Here is an 18977-nt window from a genome sequence, read left to right on the forward strand (position 1 = left end):
AATATGATCATGGCTGATCATCCAACTCAGTATCCCGTACCTGCCTTCTCTCCATACCCCCTGATCCCTTTAGCCACAAGGGCCACATCTAACTCCCTCTTAAATATAGCCAATGAACTGGCCTCAACTACCTTCTGTGGCAGAGAATTCCACAGATTCACCACTCTCTGTGTGAAAAAAACGTTCTCATCTCGGTCCTAAAAGACTTCCCCCTTATCCTTAAACTGTGACCCCTTGTTCTGGACTTCCCCAACATTGGGAACAATCTTCCTGCATCTAGCCTGTCCAACTCCTTAAGAATTTTGTAAGTTTCTATAAGATCCCCCCTCAATCTTCTAAATTCCAGCGAGTACAAGCCGAGTCTATCCAGTCTTTCTTCATATGAAAAGTCTATCCAGTCTTTCTTCATATGAAAAGTCTATCCAGTCTTTCTGTCCTGGGCAGAGCTGTTCCCAAACCAGACTGTAATGTTGCCGGACAGGATGCTCTCTACAGCCCCAGAGTAGAAGCAATGAAGGATCCTCAGAGACACTACGAATTTCCTCAGCTGTCTAAGGTGGTAAAGGCGCTGCTTTGCCTTACCCACCAGTGCGGCAATGTGCGTTGCCCATGTCAGATCCTCTTTGATGTGGACTCCCAGGTATTTAAAACTGCTCACCCTATCCACAGTAGACCCTTGCTCTAATCTAGCTCTAATGTGAGTTTCCCTCTCTGCTGATGCAATGTCAGCATGGTCTAACTCTGCACAATTTGTTTCCAGGTACAACTTGCAAAGTGATCACCATTATCACACTTGCTGCAGCTCATTTCCTATATAAGCCTCCAAGAGAAAGTTTACCTTCAAATATTCCACAAGCGTTTGGCAGGGCAGGCCGAAAATAAAATCAGGATTTGAGGACAAAGTACCAAAATATTACTTAGATTGATTAATGAATTGTGATGAATGAACCAATAGTATGTGCAAAAATGAATACAAAACAACTTTGTATGAGAAACTAAATTACTTTGTATATTTAAAAAATATAAGAGATTTCTGCATTTAATGCCCTGCACCAGAAAATGTATCTTTACCATAAGCAAATATATTGATTTATGATGTTCCTTGGATCAATTATTTAGATCTGATTGAGAGCCAAGGTTTATTAGATCTTGTTGACATTGTATTTTTTTGGTTAAACACAAAAACTGCATGTAAAAAAAGTCTGCATTTTGCTTTATACAATAGAAAAGCATGGGGAATACTGATATTGGATGTGCTATCGTTAAGTATGGAGAAGTCCTATTAATGGTTTAGGTGGAATGGGTGACCTGTAGCCTCTGCCAAAAATAATATTTTAAAAATATCTCCATATGGAATATTCATGAGTCCTTCAACAACTTAAAAGTACAACACTCTAGAACTTGAATTTACATTGCATTTTAATGCTTACATTGTCTCTGTGCATCAGCATGACCTCACATCATCTTTGACTTGACTTCTGCAGCAAAATGCAAAATTTGAAAGCAAATTAATTAATTGTTTCCAATAGCCTACACATTTAATAACAAGCTTAATTACCACTTCTTGGATTACTTTACCTCATATTCTCCTGTATGATTTTTAACTTGTGCTATGCATTGTGAACTTGTATGCAGCCAAGCAGGCCAAAGAATTTCTGAACTTTAAAATCTCAAGCAGTGTTCCATTGATCCCTTTTGATTTTATGAATGGTATCAAACCCGATGAGTTGTGGGAGAATGCGTGAAAAATTGCCCCAACGGTTGCATTGTCTTCATGACAAGTGCACATGTATGTGTGTTTTTAAGAGGTTCTCCCAACTCTGTTGCATCCTCACATGGGAAATAAGTGTTTGGTAAGGTACTGCAGAATTACCACTACTTAAATCAAAAGGGATCAATTGAACACTGCTTGAGATTTTACCACTACTTCTCCAGTGATAAAAAGATGAAAGAAAGAACTGAAAAACAAATAAATACATTTATTAGATCCTGCTACAAGCTCGGTAATATAGAAACTGAATTAATCAATGGAGTGTTATTTTGGAGGTTTAATTTGCCCATCCTGTTGAGCATTTGAGCTCAGGCATGTTTCTCATGCAGAAACATCAGTCATACAATCCTAACTTAGAAGGAAGACAAAAACTGGATAAAATAATTGTTGCTTATCTCCCGTAAATCTACAATGAACTAAATAAAAGTTGTATGAGTGAAAAGTCTGGGAGTCGATCAGTAGAATGGTATTCTTTAATTGAGGTGGCCAATTTTACCTATCTATGGGATGGATGCTACCAAGTCCAAAGCTAACCTGTAAGAGAAAGTATACTTGTGCCACAGGAGTTCTCTTTTATGAAACTCCAATGAACAATCAAATTAAGGAAATCAAACAAGCAGCCATTTAATAGTGAAATGAGGTCCATTACTTTTAATTGCCTAAATGCCTGTGTTAAACCTCCACAACATATTGGGGAAAATGTTATCTTTAGTAGCTAAAGCTGCTAAATGTGAAGCCTCAACATGAGTGCCTTCTGTACTCACCTCACACATTTTGTTCATTTACTTCAATCTAACCAAAGAGAATAGAACACAACCAGCAGTTGATAGTCTATAGCATTAAGCTCAAGACACCAAATATATATTCAGTTCATATATGGAAAAGCCTTTGGTCATTAGCATGGAGCATTCTTGGCCATCGACTGCAGTTATGCATGAATATTTTGAGGAAAAACTTTGCAAAACTGTTCCATTGGAGTTATCATTAATCATTTGTGTTTTCTTTTCCATGTATTCACAAATTGAAAATAGCACGTCTGCATGCACAAGTCTGTAAATATATAAAATGAAAGACTTTGAACTATTCAGAAATTATATTTTGTTGTGTACTTTAAGAAGACAAATGTCTAGATTTTTTTGTTATTTGATCATTAAAAAAATTAAGATTTACTGAATTTATTGGACAATTTCCAACCTTTAATCTATCATGTCTTCGTCTCCACTGAAAATCAAGCAAAACTAGAATATTTATCCAACCCCATCATTTAACTGATTGTGTTCCATGTTTTTTCTTCACACCGCAGCTGAGAAACCACGGAGACGTATCACTACAACCAACCTTGTTCCGAATTAGAAACAAAAGCTCTTCTCAATTGCAGAAAACTTCATTACATCTAAATATACATAAACCATTTCATGTTGCTGTGGATCCACAGATACTGCACAACATGTACAGCATTTGAATTACATTCATCACGCTCTCACTTTAAGCTTCTCAAGCTGTTATTCTGCCTAACAAAGATTGGTGCACCTGGATGCTGAATATATTAAACTATTGTAAGGTCTTTCTCACAAATATGTTAAACCGCAACAGTTAACTTTAGAACTAACTAGACCAAGCAGACCCGCTGGGCTCAAACCTCTCCGGCATTGGTGCAGCACCCTCTCCTCCCCATCTCCTCTCCCCCCAATCTCCCTCCCCTCCCCCTCCCCCTCCCCCCTTATATAACACCAATTTGAATGAAACTTCATCCATAGCACCACAGGACAATGGTGAGTAAGGTGGGCCTAAAATTGTAGTTCAGGAACAAACAAACAAACAAACCAACAAGATGAGAGTTTTAGTATATAGATGGCCAAGCTTTTATCCAAGGCAGAACACAAAGTGTTGGAGTAACTCGTGGGTCACATAGCATTGCTGGAGGGCATGAATAGACACCATTTTGGGTTCGGACCCTTTATTTTATCCAAGGTGACTAATTCAATGTGAGATCAGACACAAACTCAGCGTAAACACAGGAAAAAGTTCACCATCTCAAACTATTCAGCCCCACTGTGGTAAAATTTGTAGGACCCCACACTTGCTTCATCAACCAAGTCAGAAGCTGCATTAACCTCAGCAGTCAAACTTGGGAATACATATGTTCGGAGGCCAAGTTCCAAGTTATGGATGACTTGATTGCTGAAATATACAAAATGTACAAAGAAGAGGTACTCTACTAACCTGTCCCTGTCGTGCAATATCCCTGTTCCTGAGGGATAGCTTAATGAGAGAAAAAAAAAATCAGACTTGGCCCTAGTCTCCCACCCATGAAAAATGTACATGTGATGATCTGAAAAAAATAGCAATGAATCCAGTCTTATTTATTGCTGAGAGTTTTTTGAATTTTCTACGTGTGAACAAAACTCAAAAATAGCAGGGAAACATTAACAAATGTCAGACACATGGGGTTGCAGAAGCTGGAATGTGTAGCAAAAGTAAATGAGAGCTGCTCAGAGAACACAGTGGACAGGTAGCATCTGTGCAATGAAATGGGTAATTGATGTTTCAGGTTAAGACCTTGCCTCAAGATCATCAAGTCTACTCCGCCATTCAATCATGGCTGATCTATCTCTCCCTCCTAACCTCATTCTACTGCCTTCTTCCCTTAACCCCTGGTCAATATTGTTGCGCCTCTAAGTTGAAGTGAAAGGGGCAAGATTTTCAAACAGAGGGTGGTGGATATATGGATGAGCTGCCAGAGGAGGTAGTTGCGGTAGGGTACCAAAACAACATTTAAAAGACGTTTGGACAGGTACACGGATTAAAAAGGTTTGGAGAGATATGGGCCAAATGCAGGCAGGTTGGACTAGCTAGCGTAGATGTGGCATTTGGTCAGGATAGGCAAGTTGTGCCGAAGGGCCTGTTTCCATGCTCTATGACTATTATATCCTGCATGGACTGTATGATAGGGTACCAATGCAGATTCAGATCCTTTATAACACATAATTACATAATGTCAAGATGTTACACAAGGATGGTTCAGTTCAATGTCATGAACTGCTAATCTTTCAAAGAGAATGTGCCGTTCAAAATCAGACACCTCAAACCATTCTGTCACTTCTGGCAGCAATTTCATGTCACCTTTCCAGTCTAATTTTCTCCATCAAGTATTAGATAATACTAGACCAAGTGGACCTGTTGGGCCCAAACATCTCCTGTATTGGTGCAGCACCCTCTCCTCTCTCCCTTCCCCCTCCCTCCACCCCCCTCCCTGCTCCATCCCTCCTCCCCTCCCCCTCCCCCCTCCCTGCTCCATCCCTCCTCCCCTCCCCCTCCCTCCTCCTCCTCCCCCCCTCCCTCCTCCCTCCACCCCACCCCTCCTCCCCCCTTCCCCACCCCTCCTCCCCCCTTCCCCCCGCCCCACTCCATCCCCCTCAACCCCTTTTATCCCTCCTTCCCCCCCCCCCCCCCCCTCCTTCCCTCCCTGGGAAATAGATTTAAACTTTAAAATGTGAATAACTTAAAAAATATAACACCGATTTCAATGAAACTTCTTCCATTAGCACCAAAGGGACGACGGTGAGTGAGGTGGGCCTAAAATTGTTGTTCTATCATGTACTGTTTTGGCTGTAGTTCAGGAACAAACAAACAAACAAACGAGAGTTTTAGTATATAGATAATCTTCAGTATTGATTAATGTCACAAGGATATAGCATTAGATTATAAAACAGGAATGTGTTTTCAAATGCACAGATTTATTTGTTTAAGTGAAATGAACCACCAGCAATACCCACGTTTAATGGAGGAATTGAGGCTAATCGACATAAATTGACGCAATGTGCTGGAGTAACTCAGCGGGTGAGGCAGCATCTCTGAAAGACATGGATAGATTATGTTTCGGGTTGAGACCCTCCTTCAGATCTCAATCAACATAAATTATTTGAAACACATTGGCTTGTTTGAATTAAACAAAGATACCTTGGTTGTATGAAGGAACAAAGACTGCAATTGTTGGAGTTAAGATTCAGGACCTTCATCTGTGTTCCACATCCAAAGCCCTCTGCAGAGAGTAAATAAATAAATTCAGCCTCTACCTCACTAGCCATTTTCATAACAAGGGTTTCTCTCATGATTCAAAGTTATGGCAAAGGCAAAGGCAGAATAAGCCATCTTTTTTTAATTTAATTTTAGCATTGGGTTTTCCCAATGGTTAACTATAGCTTTGACTTTGATTGAAGTTCCCTTCAAAATGCAACACATCTCCTTTAACCATAACCTTTAGCATAGTATCTGAGCTTTCACCAGCATTGCATTTTCACTTCCCATGTGAGCAGTTTCTTTGTATAAGGTTATCAATCTGGGACATTGTCATGTTACAATATAGCTTTCATTCATAATTCTATTCCATCCAGACTACAAATAGTTATTTGACTGCATTGTAAACTGAATTATATTTTCCAAAGTAATTTTGTTCATAACCAGAGAAGGAAAGTGTTTCATTCAAATGACATTGCAAATGAATCTTGATGCCTTCTTCTTTTCTATAGGAGCCCCTAGTGGTCAAAAATGATTTGCTTCTACAGAATACTGGGGAGTGAAATATGCCTGTGCATGAATTACTTGAAAGTGTGGTGGCCATTGCACCCCAGTTACCACGTGGGGTTCACACAGTGAGGTTGTGCTGCAATTCACTGTATTTAGAAACATCAGGGAAAATAACACTACATATTTTTTTCTTTTTATCCAGGTCATCCATTTGTGTTTTTTTAATAAAGTTTGCGATTGTATTGTTATCAGTTTCCTCTAATCATCAGATGACAACAGAAATACCTTAGGAAATAGAAGCATAAGTTAAAGCTGTGGGACTTCAATTGTTGTTTCCTTAGGAAGAATAGTGCTGTAATGGTATAATTTTATACATTACTTTAATTCACTATTTTCATCCATTAACATCTATTAGTGTCAGTCAGTAAAGGTCGGGAGACCAACAGCAGGAGCAAGGACGACCGTTGGCTGATAGAAAGTAAGTGTGAATTACAGCAATTAAATTAGAAGCTTGGTAAATTGGCCAATTAGTCAATTTAGTGAGTGATATAAACAAGGCTTGCGGCCCTGTTGAGGGAAGTGCACTGTGAGAAAAGTGCGAGTCTTTGGCTGCAAGTCTTCGGCGAGGAGGCTGAGGTGAGGAGGATATGCTTGTTTTTAAGCCTGATTTGTTTTTGACACTAAAATAATGGCGGACAAGTTGGTGCAGTGTGTTTCCTGCAGGATGTGGGAAGGTAGGGACTCAGCTAGAGCTTCTGGGAGCTACACCTGCAAGAACTGTGTCCAGGTGCAGCTCCTGAATGGACGTGTTGTGGAGTTGGAGAAGCAGCTGGACGATCTCAGAGCCATCCGGGAATACGGAAGTTTCCTGGACAGGACCTACTGTGCGGCTGTCACGCCAAGGGTCCAGGTCGAACGAAGGTGGGAGACCATTTCAAAGGGGAGTAAACATGGACTACATGAGACCCTGGTGGCTGTGCCTATTGCAAACAGGTACACCCTCTTGGGAGCTGTCGGGGCAGAAGAAGCTTCCAGTCCGAGCGGCGGACAGGTCGGTGGCTCTAATCCAGGCAAGGAGACCCGACCGGGGTGACCGAAGTCGGGAAGAGCCATAGTAGTGGGTGACTCCATTGTCCGAGGTACGGACAGTAGATTCTGTGGCTGCAGGCGGACTTGAGGATGGTCTGTTGCCTCCCTGATGCCAGGGTTTAAGACATCACGGAGCGGCTTCAGAACATCCTAGCGAGGGAAGGCGATCAACCGGAGGTAGTTGTGCACGTGGGGATGAGCAACGTCGGGAGGAAGAGGAAGGAGGTACTGCAACGTGAGTTTAGAGAGTTGGGAAGAAGACTGAGAAGTAGGACGTCGAAGTTGGTTGTCTCTGGACTGCTACCTGTACCTCGTGCTAGTGAGGGCAGGAACAGAGAGATCGGGGATATGAATCTATGGCTGTGGGATTGGTGCAGGGAGCAGGGATTTAGATTTCTAGACCACTGGGATCTCTTCTGGGGTAGGGGTGACCTATACAAAAGGGACGGGTTACACCTTAACAGCAGGGGGACCAATATTCTGGCAGGCAGGTTTGCTAGTGTTACACGTGTGGGTTTAAACTAAGTAGTGGGGGGGGGGGGAGGGGTTGACAAATTGGGAATATGAAGATGGAGTTAAAGGGCAAGAGAATACAGGAGAAATTGCAAAGGACTCTAGAATAAATGGGAAGGAAAGTTCTAGATGGGATAAGAGAGTAAGGTCAGGGCCAATGGTGACCGGTGTGAAAGGGGAGGTGAATACCGAAGTTAAAGTGTTGTATTTAAATGCGCGAAGTATAAAAAATAAAGTGGATGAGCTTGAGGCTCAGTTAGACATTGGCAAGTATGACGTTGTGGGAATTACAGAAACATGGCTACAAGAGGACCAGGGCTGGGAACTGAATATTCAGGGGTATACAACCTATCGAAAAGACAGACAGGTGGGCAGAGGGGGTGGGGTTGCTCTGTTGGTAAGGAATGATATTCACTCCCTTGCAAGGGGTGACATAGAATCAGGAGATATAGAATCAGTATGGATAGAAATGAGAAATTGTAAGGGTAAAAAGACCCTAATGGGAGTTATCTATAGGCCCCCAAACAGTAGCCTCCACATAGGGTGCAAGTTGAATCAAGAGCTAAAATTGGCATGTCGAAAATGTAATGCTACGGTGGTTATGGGAGATTTCAACATGCAGGTAGACTGGGAAAATCAGGTTGGTACTGGACCTCAGGAAAGGGAGTTTGTGGAGTGCCTCCGAGATGGATTCTTAGAACAGCTTGTACTGGAGCCCAACAATGAGAAGGCAATTCTGGATTTAGTGTTGAGTAATGAACCTGATTTGATAAAGGGAACTCAAGGTAAAAGAGCCATTAAGAGGCAGTGATCATAATATGATCAGTTTTAATCTACAAATTGAGAGGGAGGAGGGAAAATCGGAAGTGTCAGTATTACAGTATAGCAAAGGGGATTACAGAGGCATGAGGCAGGAGCTGGCCAGATTTGACTGGAAGGAGACCCTAGCAGGGAAGACGGTGGAACAGCAATGCTGGGTATTCCTGGGAATAATGCAGAAGTTGCAGGATCAATTCATCCCAAAGAGGAGGAAAGATTCTAAGGGGAGTAAAAGGCACCCGTGGCTGACAAGGGAAGTCAAGGACAGCATAAAAATAAAAGAGAAGGAGTATAACAGAGCAAAGAAGAACCGGAAGCCAGAGGATTGGGACTCTTTTAAAGAGCAACAGAAGATAACTAAAAAGGCAATACAGGGAGAAAAGATGAGGTACTAAGGTAAGCTGGCCAATAATATAAAGGAGGATAGTAAAAGCTTCTTTAGGTATGTGAAGAGGAAAATAATAGTTAAGGCAAATGGGGGTCCCTTGAAGACAGAAGCAGGGGAATTTATTACGGGGAACAAGGAAATGGCAGACGAGTTGAACCGGTACTTTGGATCTGTCTTCACTAAGGAAGATACAAACAATCTCCCAGATGTTCTAGTGGCCAGAGATCCTAGGGTGACGGAGGAACTGAAAGAAATTCACATTAGGCAGGAAATGGTGTTGGGTAGACTGATGGGACTGAAGGCTGATAAATCCCTGGGCCTAATGGTCTGCATCCCAGGGTACTTAAGGAGGTGGCTCTTGAAATCATGGACGCATTGGTGATCATTTTCCAATGTTTTATAGATTCAGGATCAGTTCCTGTGGATTGGAGGGTGGCTAATGTTATCCCACTTTTTAAGAAAGGAAGGCGAGAGAAAACAGGAAATTATAGACCAGTTAGTCTGACATCAGTGGTGGGGAAGATGCTGGAGTCAATTATAAAAGACAAAATTGTGGAGCATTTGGATAGCAGTAACAGGATCGTTCCGAATCAGCATGGATTTATGACTCTCCATCTGAGAAAGTCCATCAAATGCCAGCAAATTAGAAGCAGAAGGGGTGACGTGTAAAGGCCAGGGCAAATAAGAACATGAAAGTAATATTTGCATGTGCTGTTAAGACCTATAACTATCTCTTACCACAGTTTCTTCATGAAAGTGATTCAGGAATTCTGATTAATGTGCTGAAATTCAGAGGGACCCGGAACAGGCCTCAGCATTAATTTGTCAGCCTTTTATTTTATTTTTCACTTATTTTACTAAAGTAACTTACTATAACGTAGAAGGAGGCCATTCACTGGGCCCATGTAGGTTCCCTACAAAGCAATTTCTTCACTGCCTGCTGTACCTGCATGCTTCCTTTCAGTGACTGATGCACTAGGACACCCAGATCTCGTTGTACATCCCCTTTTCCTAACTTGACACCATTCAGATAATACTCTGCCTTCCTATTCTTACCACCAAAGTGGATAACCTCGCACTTATCCACATTAAACTGCATCTGCCATGCATCCATCCACTCACAGAGCCTGTCCAAGTCACCCTGCAACCTCATAGCATCTTCCTCACAGTTCACACTGCAAAGCCCAATTATTCTACATCTTCTATGTTCTGTGCCAAAGGGGAATGCATAAGTCCAGAATGAAAATGTGTGATACCAACCTTTTTGCTTTATTTAGAAATTACAGAGTGCATTCTTGGTCTGATACCGAGATCACTTACGTTTGTGCCAACATTTCAGCAGCATATCCAAATGTAGTGCAAGATGAAAATGTTACCCTTCCTCTGACCAAACTATAAAAAGGGGCAGATTCCATTTGCTGAAATGGCACACCATTCTGTTTATTCTGTGGTATGTGATTCAAAACCTTTCAGAGGGTAAAATATTAAAATAAACTGGCACAGCTGAAGAACTGAGTGTGAAATTACAAATGGGTAATGTTTTAAACTGGGAATAACTTATCAATTACTCATGAGAGAAACAAATATTTCATACAGTGATGTGCTGCAATGTGATGAGACTGTACTGCAGATGGCATTTATTGCTATAATTTATCTCTTTATTTTGAAAAGTTAAATATCTGCTTCTTAAAAGCTCACAATTTTAAAAATCTTTTTGAAGCACGTGAAATCATTTTTTTCTGGCAACTTATTTGTGACTACGGTTACAAATACATTTCCATGAAAAATGCTCACAAATATCATCAGTTTTATGAGTTTTACTCGTAGCAATTAAGAATTTATCTTCATTGAATATGTACAGCAAACAAAATAGAACAGAGAAAGCAAAAACGGTCGAAAAACATTCATCTTGTAATGAGAAACTGGAGAAGTCATTCTCAGAATGGAAGAGGATAACAAATAATAATAATAATACATTTATTTTATATAGCGCTTTTAAAGATACTCAAAGACGCTTTACAAAGCAAACAAGACATAAAAACAAACAAACAAAAGATTTGTCCTGACGGAGAAGCGGCGAACAAACAGCGCCAGCGTCCTCTCACGTCAGGGTCCGGCAGTAAACAATAAAGAACACAAGGCACACAATTACAATTTAACACAAACAACCATCACAGTGATTGCTCCAGGCACACCCTCACTGTGATGGAAGGCAAAGAAAATTCTTATCTCCTCCTCATTCTTCTCCCGTGATCAGGCAGTCAAACTGCTGCGTCGAGGCGATCGAGGCTCCCGACTTTCGAAGCCACCGCCGGGCGATGGAAAGTCCCAGGCCGAGCCGAGCAGGCCGATGAAGGTCCTAAGCCCCCACTGGGCTAAGTGCCGTGGCCGAGCCACGCAGGGCGATGAAGGTCCTGCGAGCGGGTCGATCGAACCTCGCGCTTCGGGGCGGTCGACGCTGCTACGGCTGGAGCTCCCGAAAGCCGGTCGCCAGCCAGGGACCTGCGAGCTCCCGATGTTGTGGTCTGCAGGGCCCACGGCCGAAGCCTCCGAGATGGTAAGTCTAGGCCCTGCGACCGGAGTCTTCAAGGTCGATCCCAGCTGGAGGCCGCCGACTCCACAGTGTTAGGCCGTAGCGCCAACGGAGATACGACACGATAATGGTCGCATCTCCGTTGAGGATGAGATTGGAAAAAAAGGTTTCCCACCCCCCCCCCCCCCCCCACCCCCACATATACAGAGCTAAAAATAAATCAAAACATACATTTAAACGATAACAATAGACAAAGACAAAAAAAGACAGAGAGACTGCCGGTGAGCCGCAGCTGCAGGGCGCAGCCACGCCCCCCAGGGATTGCCTTTGACAGAAACACTTTCAGAAATAATGAAACAGTTTAGGATGCCCTAAGTTGCCGCTTCCAAGATGGCGCCCAACCCAGGTGACTATTTGCATGCGAGCCACCGAACCAGATTTACAAATTCATATTACAATCACTCCACACTCTTAAATCTCTATTCCTACAGCAACATTTCTTACTTTATCATGTATCTATACACTGTAAATGCATCGATTGTATTCATGTATTGTCTTTCTGCTGACCAGTTAGCACGCAACCAAAGAAGGCTCTCAGCCCGAAGCGTCACCTATTCCTTCCCTCCAGAGATGCTGCCTGATCCGCTGAGTTACTCCAGGTTTTTGTGTCTATCTTCGGTTTAAACCAGCATCTGCAGTTCCTTCCTGTGCTTTTTACTGTACCACGGTACATGTGACTATAAACTAAACTGAACTGAAGTTGGTGAAAGCCGTGACATAAGTGATCAAATGTTACAACTCTAAAAGCTGAGAGTAAATTTGATCACTAAATGTTGACAGAGAATGATAAGTAACTGGGAACAACATTAGAGCAGTAACATTCTCTCAAGAATTTCTTCTAAAGAACTAACCTACATATAGACAATAGACAATAGGTGCAGGAGTAGGCCATTCAGCCCTTCGAGCCAGCACCGCCATTCAATGCGATCATGGCTGATCACTCTCAATCAGTACCCCGTTCCTGCCTTCTCCCCAAACCCCCTCACTCCGCTATCCTTAAGAGCTCTATCCAGCTCTCTCTTAAAAGCATCCAACGAACTGGCCTCCACTGCCTTCTGAGGCAGAGAATTCCACACCTTCACCACTCTCTGACTGAAAAAGTTCTTCCTCATCTCCGTTCTAAATGGCCTACCCCTTATTCTTAAACTGTGGCCCCTTGTTAGACAATTTTCGTAACATAATATTCTAAAATGTTTCAGAACTTAGGAAATATTTTGGGCATCAGTATTATTAATGCTCAAACAATATGAGCACATAAAGGTGCCAACAAAAACAATTAGATGAAATGCCAAATAATTTATTTTCTAACGTATTGGCAGAGCATTAAATATCAACCAGAACATCAGAGATCTAACACTTTGTTTCAAGTAAACCTATGTGGTCTTTTACATCCATGAAGTATATATGTTTTTTAATGTGACATTTGACCAACATGCTTAATCATGCTTAATCATCATCATTGGTCCAAAAATGCTCACCAAATCCACCCAAAACTTCATCCTCAACATTGATGGTCTCCCAGTATCCACCTCACCTCACATCCGGAATCTTGGAATCATCCTTGATCAAACCCTCTCCTTCGACAAACACATCAAACACATCACAAAGACAGCCTTCGTCCACCTCAAAAACATTTCCCGTCTCCGTCCATCCCTCTCCTCCACAGCTGCAGAAACCCTCATCCACGCCTTCATCACCTCCCGTCTGGACTACTGCAACAGCCTCCTCTATGGCGCACCCTCAAAAATCATCAATAAACTTCAATACATTCAAAACTCCGCTGCCCGTCTACTCACACACACCTCGATCCGTGACCATATCACCCCCGTCCTTTATAAACTCCACTGGCTCCCCATCCCCCAGAGAATCCAGTACAAAATCCTCCTCATAACCTACAAAGCCCTCCATAACCTGGCCCCATCCTACCTGACCGACCTCCTCCACAGGCACACTCCCACCTGCACCCTCCGCTCTGCCGCTGCCAATCTCCTATCCCCCCACATCCGGACTAAACTCAGATCCTGGGGGGACAGGGCTTTCTCCATCGCTGCTCCCACCCTATGGAACTCACTACCCCAAACCGTTAGAGACTCCCCCACACTCACCACATTCAAAACATCGCTGAAGTCTCACCTGTTCAGTACTGCCTTCAACCACTGAAGGTCACCTCACCTACTGTCTCCTTTCTCTGTTCATTTATTTATTTACTTATTTATCTATTTATTAATTTCCCTATGTTCTCAAAATCTCTGTAAAGCGTCTTTGAGTATATGAAAAGCGCTATATAAATAAAATGTATTATTATTATTATTATTATTACAGTAAAAGGTGTTTAACTCCTCCACTTTTACTTGCCAAATGCATGAGGTCATAGGCGTTCTCTTAGGAAGGAGATGCTACAGTAGAAACTCAGCAGGTCAAGCAGCAAATTGTCAAAATTTTGGTCAAGGCCCTACATCAGGATAATTGTTCATTTCCATAAAGTTGACCTTTATCAATATAAACAAACAAAATATCTGTGTCTATAATAAATTTGTACTCTTGCTCAGTTCCCAACATAACATTATTATGAAGCTTTCTGAAATACCAATATCATCTATTTATAAAGGACCTTTAACTGAAGAAAATATTTCAAGGTGCTTCACAGAAACCTATCAAATAAATATAACACCTAGCCTCATGAATAAATATGGCAGCAGATCCAACAAAAAGCTTGCTCAAGTATATAGGATTTAAGGAGACCCTTCAAGGCAAAGGGAGAGCAAGACCTGAGGAGATTTAGGGAGGGGGTCCCAGAGCTTAGGTCATAAGGTCAAGAGATAGGAGAAAAATCTGGCCATCCTGCCCATTCAATCATGGCTGATCTATTTCTCCCTCCTAACCCCATTCTCCTGCCTTCTCCCCATCACCTCTGATACCTGTACTAATCAAGAATCTATCTATCTCTGCCTTAAAAACATCCACTGACGGCCTCCACAGCCTTCTGTGGCAAAGAATTCCACAGATTCACCACTCTCTGACTAAAGAAATTCCTTCTCATCTCCTTCCTCAAGGTACATCCTTTTATATTGATGCGGTGACCCCTGTGAAACATCCACATCCACTCTATTCAGGCCTTGCCATTTTGTCAGAACATTGCACAAATGAAAAATGGAGCAAGGAAGATAATACCTGATATCCACCATTGTAATTAATAGAAACGTCATGCATCTCAAGATGCTCAGACCAAATTTTGGGGGGCCCACACATGTGAATTCTGTGAGACTTACAAAAATAAATTCTTATGTGCAATTAATCATTTGGCTACTTTACTGAGATTTGTTTAAAGCTAAAAGATAAAAGATCAACAAAATTAGTAGCCAAACATTTTTATCAATGTAAAATGTCCTAAGGTGCTCAGAAAATGCACACACAAAGTTAGAATGAAAATATAACCTTTGTTCTTTGAATGAAATGTGCAGGGTTGCAAATTGCACATATTCCCTGCACCTCTGCAGATCTGCGTTTGATTGCAGAGCAAGGTGAAAAGGAAGTTATCTCTCTTTCTTAATCGGCTTTGGCAGTTTCAGTTGTTAACAAGACTGAGGTGGACCCTCTCCAACAACCCTCTCCAACACGAAGCCCATTGCAGGGCAGGGAGTGTCCCCTGGGGTTGTGGGTGGGCGAGGGGGGGGGACAGGGAATGGGAGAGGGTGCCACTCACCTTGGCCCCATGCCGCCAGCGCTGCAGCCAGAGTGTGCCGTGGACCCAAAGCCTCTCCTGCATTGGTCTAGCACCTCCACTCCCCCCCGACTGACTCACCCACTCCATCCCCCCTCAAGCCTCCTCCCCCTTCAGCCACTCCATCCCCTCACCCCCCCTCCCCTCACCCACTCCATCCTCCCCTCAACCCCCTTTAAAACTCCCCAAACCTCTCCTGCATTGGTCTAGCACACCCCCTCCCCCCTACCCTCCCCCCACCCCTCCCCCCTACCCTCCCCCCCCATCCCCACTCCCCGTACCCTCCCCCCACCCCACCCACTCCCACCCTTCCCCTCCCCTTCCCCACTCCCCCCTCCCCCCCACTCCCCCTCCCCTCCCCAACCCACACTCACCCCCCACCCCGACTCCCCCCTCCCCTCTGCCCCCAGTCCCCCCCGATCCCCCCCCCACTCACCCACCCCATCCCATTCGGACCCTTTGGGTTATGCGCACAGGCGGATCTGGCAGCCATATTACGTAAGTATCAGATCAATGGGCCCCAACCACGCAGGTGTGGGCCCGTTCTGTTCTGCGCATGCGCGGTTCTAGCGGCCATCTTACATAATTATTAGAACAATGGGCCCCAACTGCGCAGGTACGGACCCATTTGTTCTGCGCACGTAAGTACTTTAAACTGAACTCCCCCCACTCGGGCGACACGTAAGTATTAGATGAACGGGACCCAACTGCACATCCCTCATTGGCCGTCACTCGGGCGGGTCCCATTGTGACGTCACACTCTGAACATCGCAAGCAACCGGTATAATAAGGTAATTTTTAAACTTTAAAATCTCTCTAACGTTAAAAATATAAGACCAATTTGAATGAAACTTGGATGTAACTAATTTTACACACTATAAATTGAAGGAAATACAAAATTGTTTTGATATATATTTCAAAAGATTATATTTACAACCTCAAATCAGTAGGGAGAAAATGGAGGATTTCTTTAAGGAGATTCACTTGCCAAAATTGACCAGTGAACAGAGTAAGTCCCTTGTAGCTGAAATAACAGAGAAATAAGTTAGGTCTGCTATAGTACATCTTAAACCAAATAAGGCCCCGGGCCCAGACGGGTTCCCTTCAGAATGGTACCGGGTAATGGTGGACTCATTGGTCCCTACGTTACAACGTACTTTCAATTGGGTTCTCAAAGAGAACGTAATACCCCCCTCCTGGAAGGAGGCAGTGATCTCATTGATTCCGAAAGAGGGAAAAGATAAATCTGTATGTAGTAATTTTAGGCCAGTGAGCGTACTCAACCAGGATTACAAAATTTTTACTCACATACTAGCCAAACGATTAGAGTGTTTGCTACCACAAATTATTAGCCTGGATCAGACAGGGTTTGTTCGAGGGAGACAAACCCAAGACAACATTAGAAGGACATTGCACATAATTGACCACATAACAAAATTTAACTTAGAAGCAGTCCTAGTGGGGTTAGATGCTGAAAAAGCTTTTGATTGTGTAAATTGGTCTTTTTTGCTTAGAGCTTTAGATCGATTTGGATTTCACAATACTTTTATTAAAACAATACAGGCTCTTTATGATAGCCCAAGTGCAAGAATTAAAATTAACGGAGTAGTTTCAAAACCATTTTTGCTAGAAAGAGGAACAAGACAGGGATGTCCAATCAGCCCCCTTTTATTTGCGGTTTTTATCGAACCTTTGAGTCAGTGGATTATCCAGAATAATAATATCAAAGGAATAGTAATGAAAGGAGGGGAACAAAAGATTTCCTTATTTGCCGATGACGTATTGGTGTATTTGTCAGACCCTGAACAGTCTTTGTTACAGTTATTTTATGTTTTGGAACAATATGGATCCTTCTCTGGCTATAAGTGAAATGTTATAAAAACACAAATTCTTAGTTTCAAATATAGCCCCTCAGTAAAAGTAAGGGAAAAGTTTAACTTGAGGTGGGATGCTGAATCCATGAGATATCTGGGAATAATCATTCCAATAGATCTGACTAAACTGCACTTGCTTAACTACCTCCCATTGAACAATAAGATCAGGGAAGACATTAGGAGGTGGGACGTAATACCTTATCTTAATTTTGGATCTCGTATTGAATCGGTCAAAATGGTTATGTTACCGAGGCTGTTGTATCTCTTTCAATCACTTCCACTAGATATATCAGACCAACAATTTCAAGAATGGGATAAACATATCTCGAGGTATATTTGGCAGGGACAAAGACCAAGAATCAGATACCAGGGGTTACAACTGACCAAAAATAAAGGTGGGGTTGCACTCCCGTGCTTGAAAGACTATTATGCAGCTGCTCAGCTGAGAACATTAATTTATTGGTGCAACCCCGACTATTGTGCTAGATGGAAGGAGATTGAGATTGCTATAACAGAGGAATTTCCGATTCAGGCTGCAATCAGAGATAAGGAGTTAACAAATAAGTTAATTAATTTGGGAAACTCATGGATTCGATTATCACTTAGGGTATGGAATAAGGTCGTTACCCCAAATCATCTGAGGGGTGTGTGAAGGTTTTGAGATGGTGCACGTTTGATCCAGATTTTGTACCAAAAAGACAGGACACTAGTTTTAAAAGATGGAGTTCTCAAGGTTTGACATCATATTGCACATTTTTACATAAGGGGTCTATGAACAGCTTTGAGAATCTGAAGAGGCAATTTGGTTTGAATAATGATGATTTCTATAGATACCTTCAAATTCGCCATTATATAGATCAAATACAAAAGGAATGTGCAGAAGTAAAATGGGATAATATTTTGTTAAATGTATTTATTGATGCTTACCATGGAGGCTCAAAACAGAAAACCATCTCAAAATTATACAAGGGTTTACGGCAGAGAAAAGGCAACTCACTGTATGTAAAACAGAAATGGGAAAGGGAAGGTAATCTGGTTCTAAAGGAAGAAACCTGGGAGAGCTTATGTGAGATACAATGGAAAACTTCAAGTTCAAATGTTTGGCGGGTGTTTTGCTGGAAAACCCTTATTAGGTTTTTTATTACACCAGGTCAAAAAAGGCATTACACAAATTCTTCTTCATGCTGGCGACAATGTGGGTGCCTTGAGGCAAACCTTTTTCACATATTTTGGTCTTGTGTATCAGTGATCCCATTTTGGCAGGAGATTCATAAAGTTTTACAAAAAGTTTTTTATATGGATATTCCATTTAAATTTGAGTTTTTATATTTTGGTGCTTTACCAGTACAAAATGCTCCTATTAAAGATAAGTATCTTTTCCAGATCTTAAGTGCTGCCAGCAGGAAAGCTATTACTAGGAAGTGGTTGAAACCTGGAAAACCTAATGTGGATGACTGGATTAACATTGTATATGATATTTTTATAATGGAAAGGATAACTTTTGCTTTAAGATTGCAACAGGGAATATTTTTGAAAAGGTGGGAAAAATGGATGTTGTACATCATGCCCGTACGGCCATCATTCGTTTAAAGCGGATCTTTGTATCCTACTTCCGTGTCCTATCTCATTTTCCTTGATTTCATACCGCTCCAGAAGTAGTGATGAAATATTATAGAGGTATA

At 42.2% G+C, this 18977-nt stretch overlaps 1 protein-coding gene and 1 long non-coding RNA gene across 2 annotated transcripts in view; one reads left to right on the top strand and one right to left on the bottom strand.

Moving 5' to 3' along the window:
* The window catches only part of LOC144592093 (solute carrier organic anion transporter family member 4C1-like), a 70122-nt gene extending 67312 nt beyond the window's left edge, over positions 1-2810 (top strand). The window contains exon 13 of the mRNA XM_078396431.1: positions 761-2810. Within this exon, the coding sequence (XP_078252557.1) occupies positions 761-882 (122 nt within the window). The 3' untranslated portion in view covers positions 883-2810. The remainder of the gene's footprint in view (positions 1-760) is intronic.
* The window catches only part of LOC144592094 (uncharacterized), a 37814-nt gene that overhangs the window by 368 nt on the left and 18469 nt on the right, over positions 1-18977 (bottom strand). Inside the window, exon 3 of the long non-coding RNA XR_013547069.1 lies at positions 1431-1478. This is a non-coding gene — a long non-coding RNA (uncharacterized LOC144592094). The remainder of the gene's footprint in view (positions 1-1430; positions 1479-18977) is intronic.

The sequence above is a fragment of the Rhinoraja longicauda genome, chromosome 3 (assembly GCF_053455715.1).
Source record: "Rhinoraja longicauda isolate Sanriku21f chromosome 3, sRhiLon1.1, whole genome shotgun sequence".
NCBI lineage: Eukaryota > Metazoa > Chordata > Chondrichthyes > Rajiformes > Arhynchobatidae > Rhinoraja > Rhinoraja longicauda.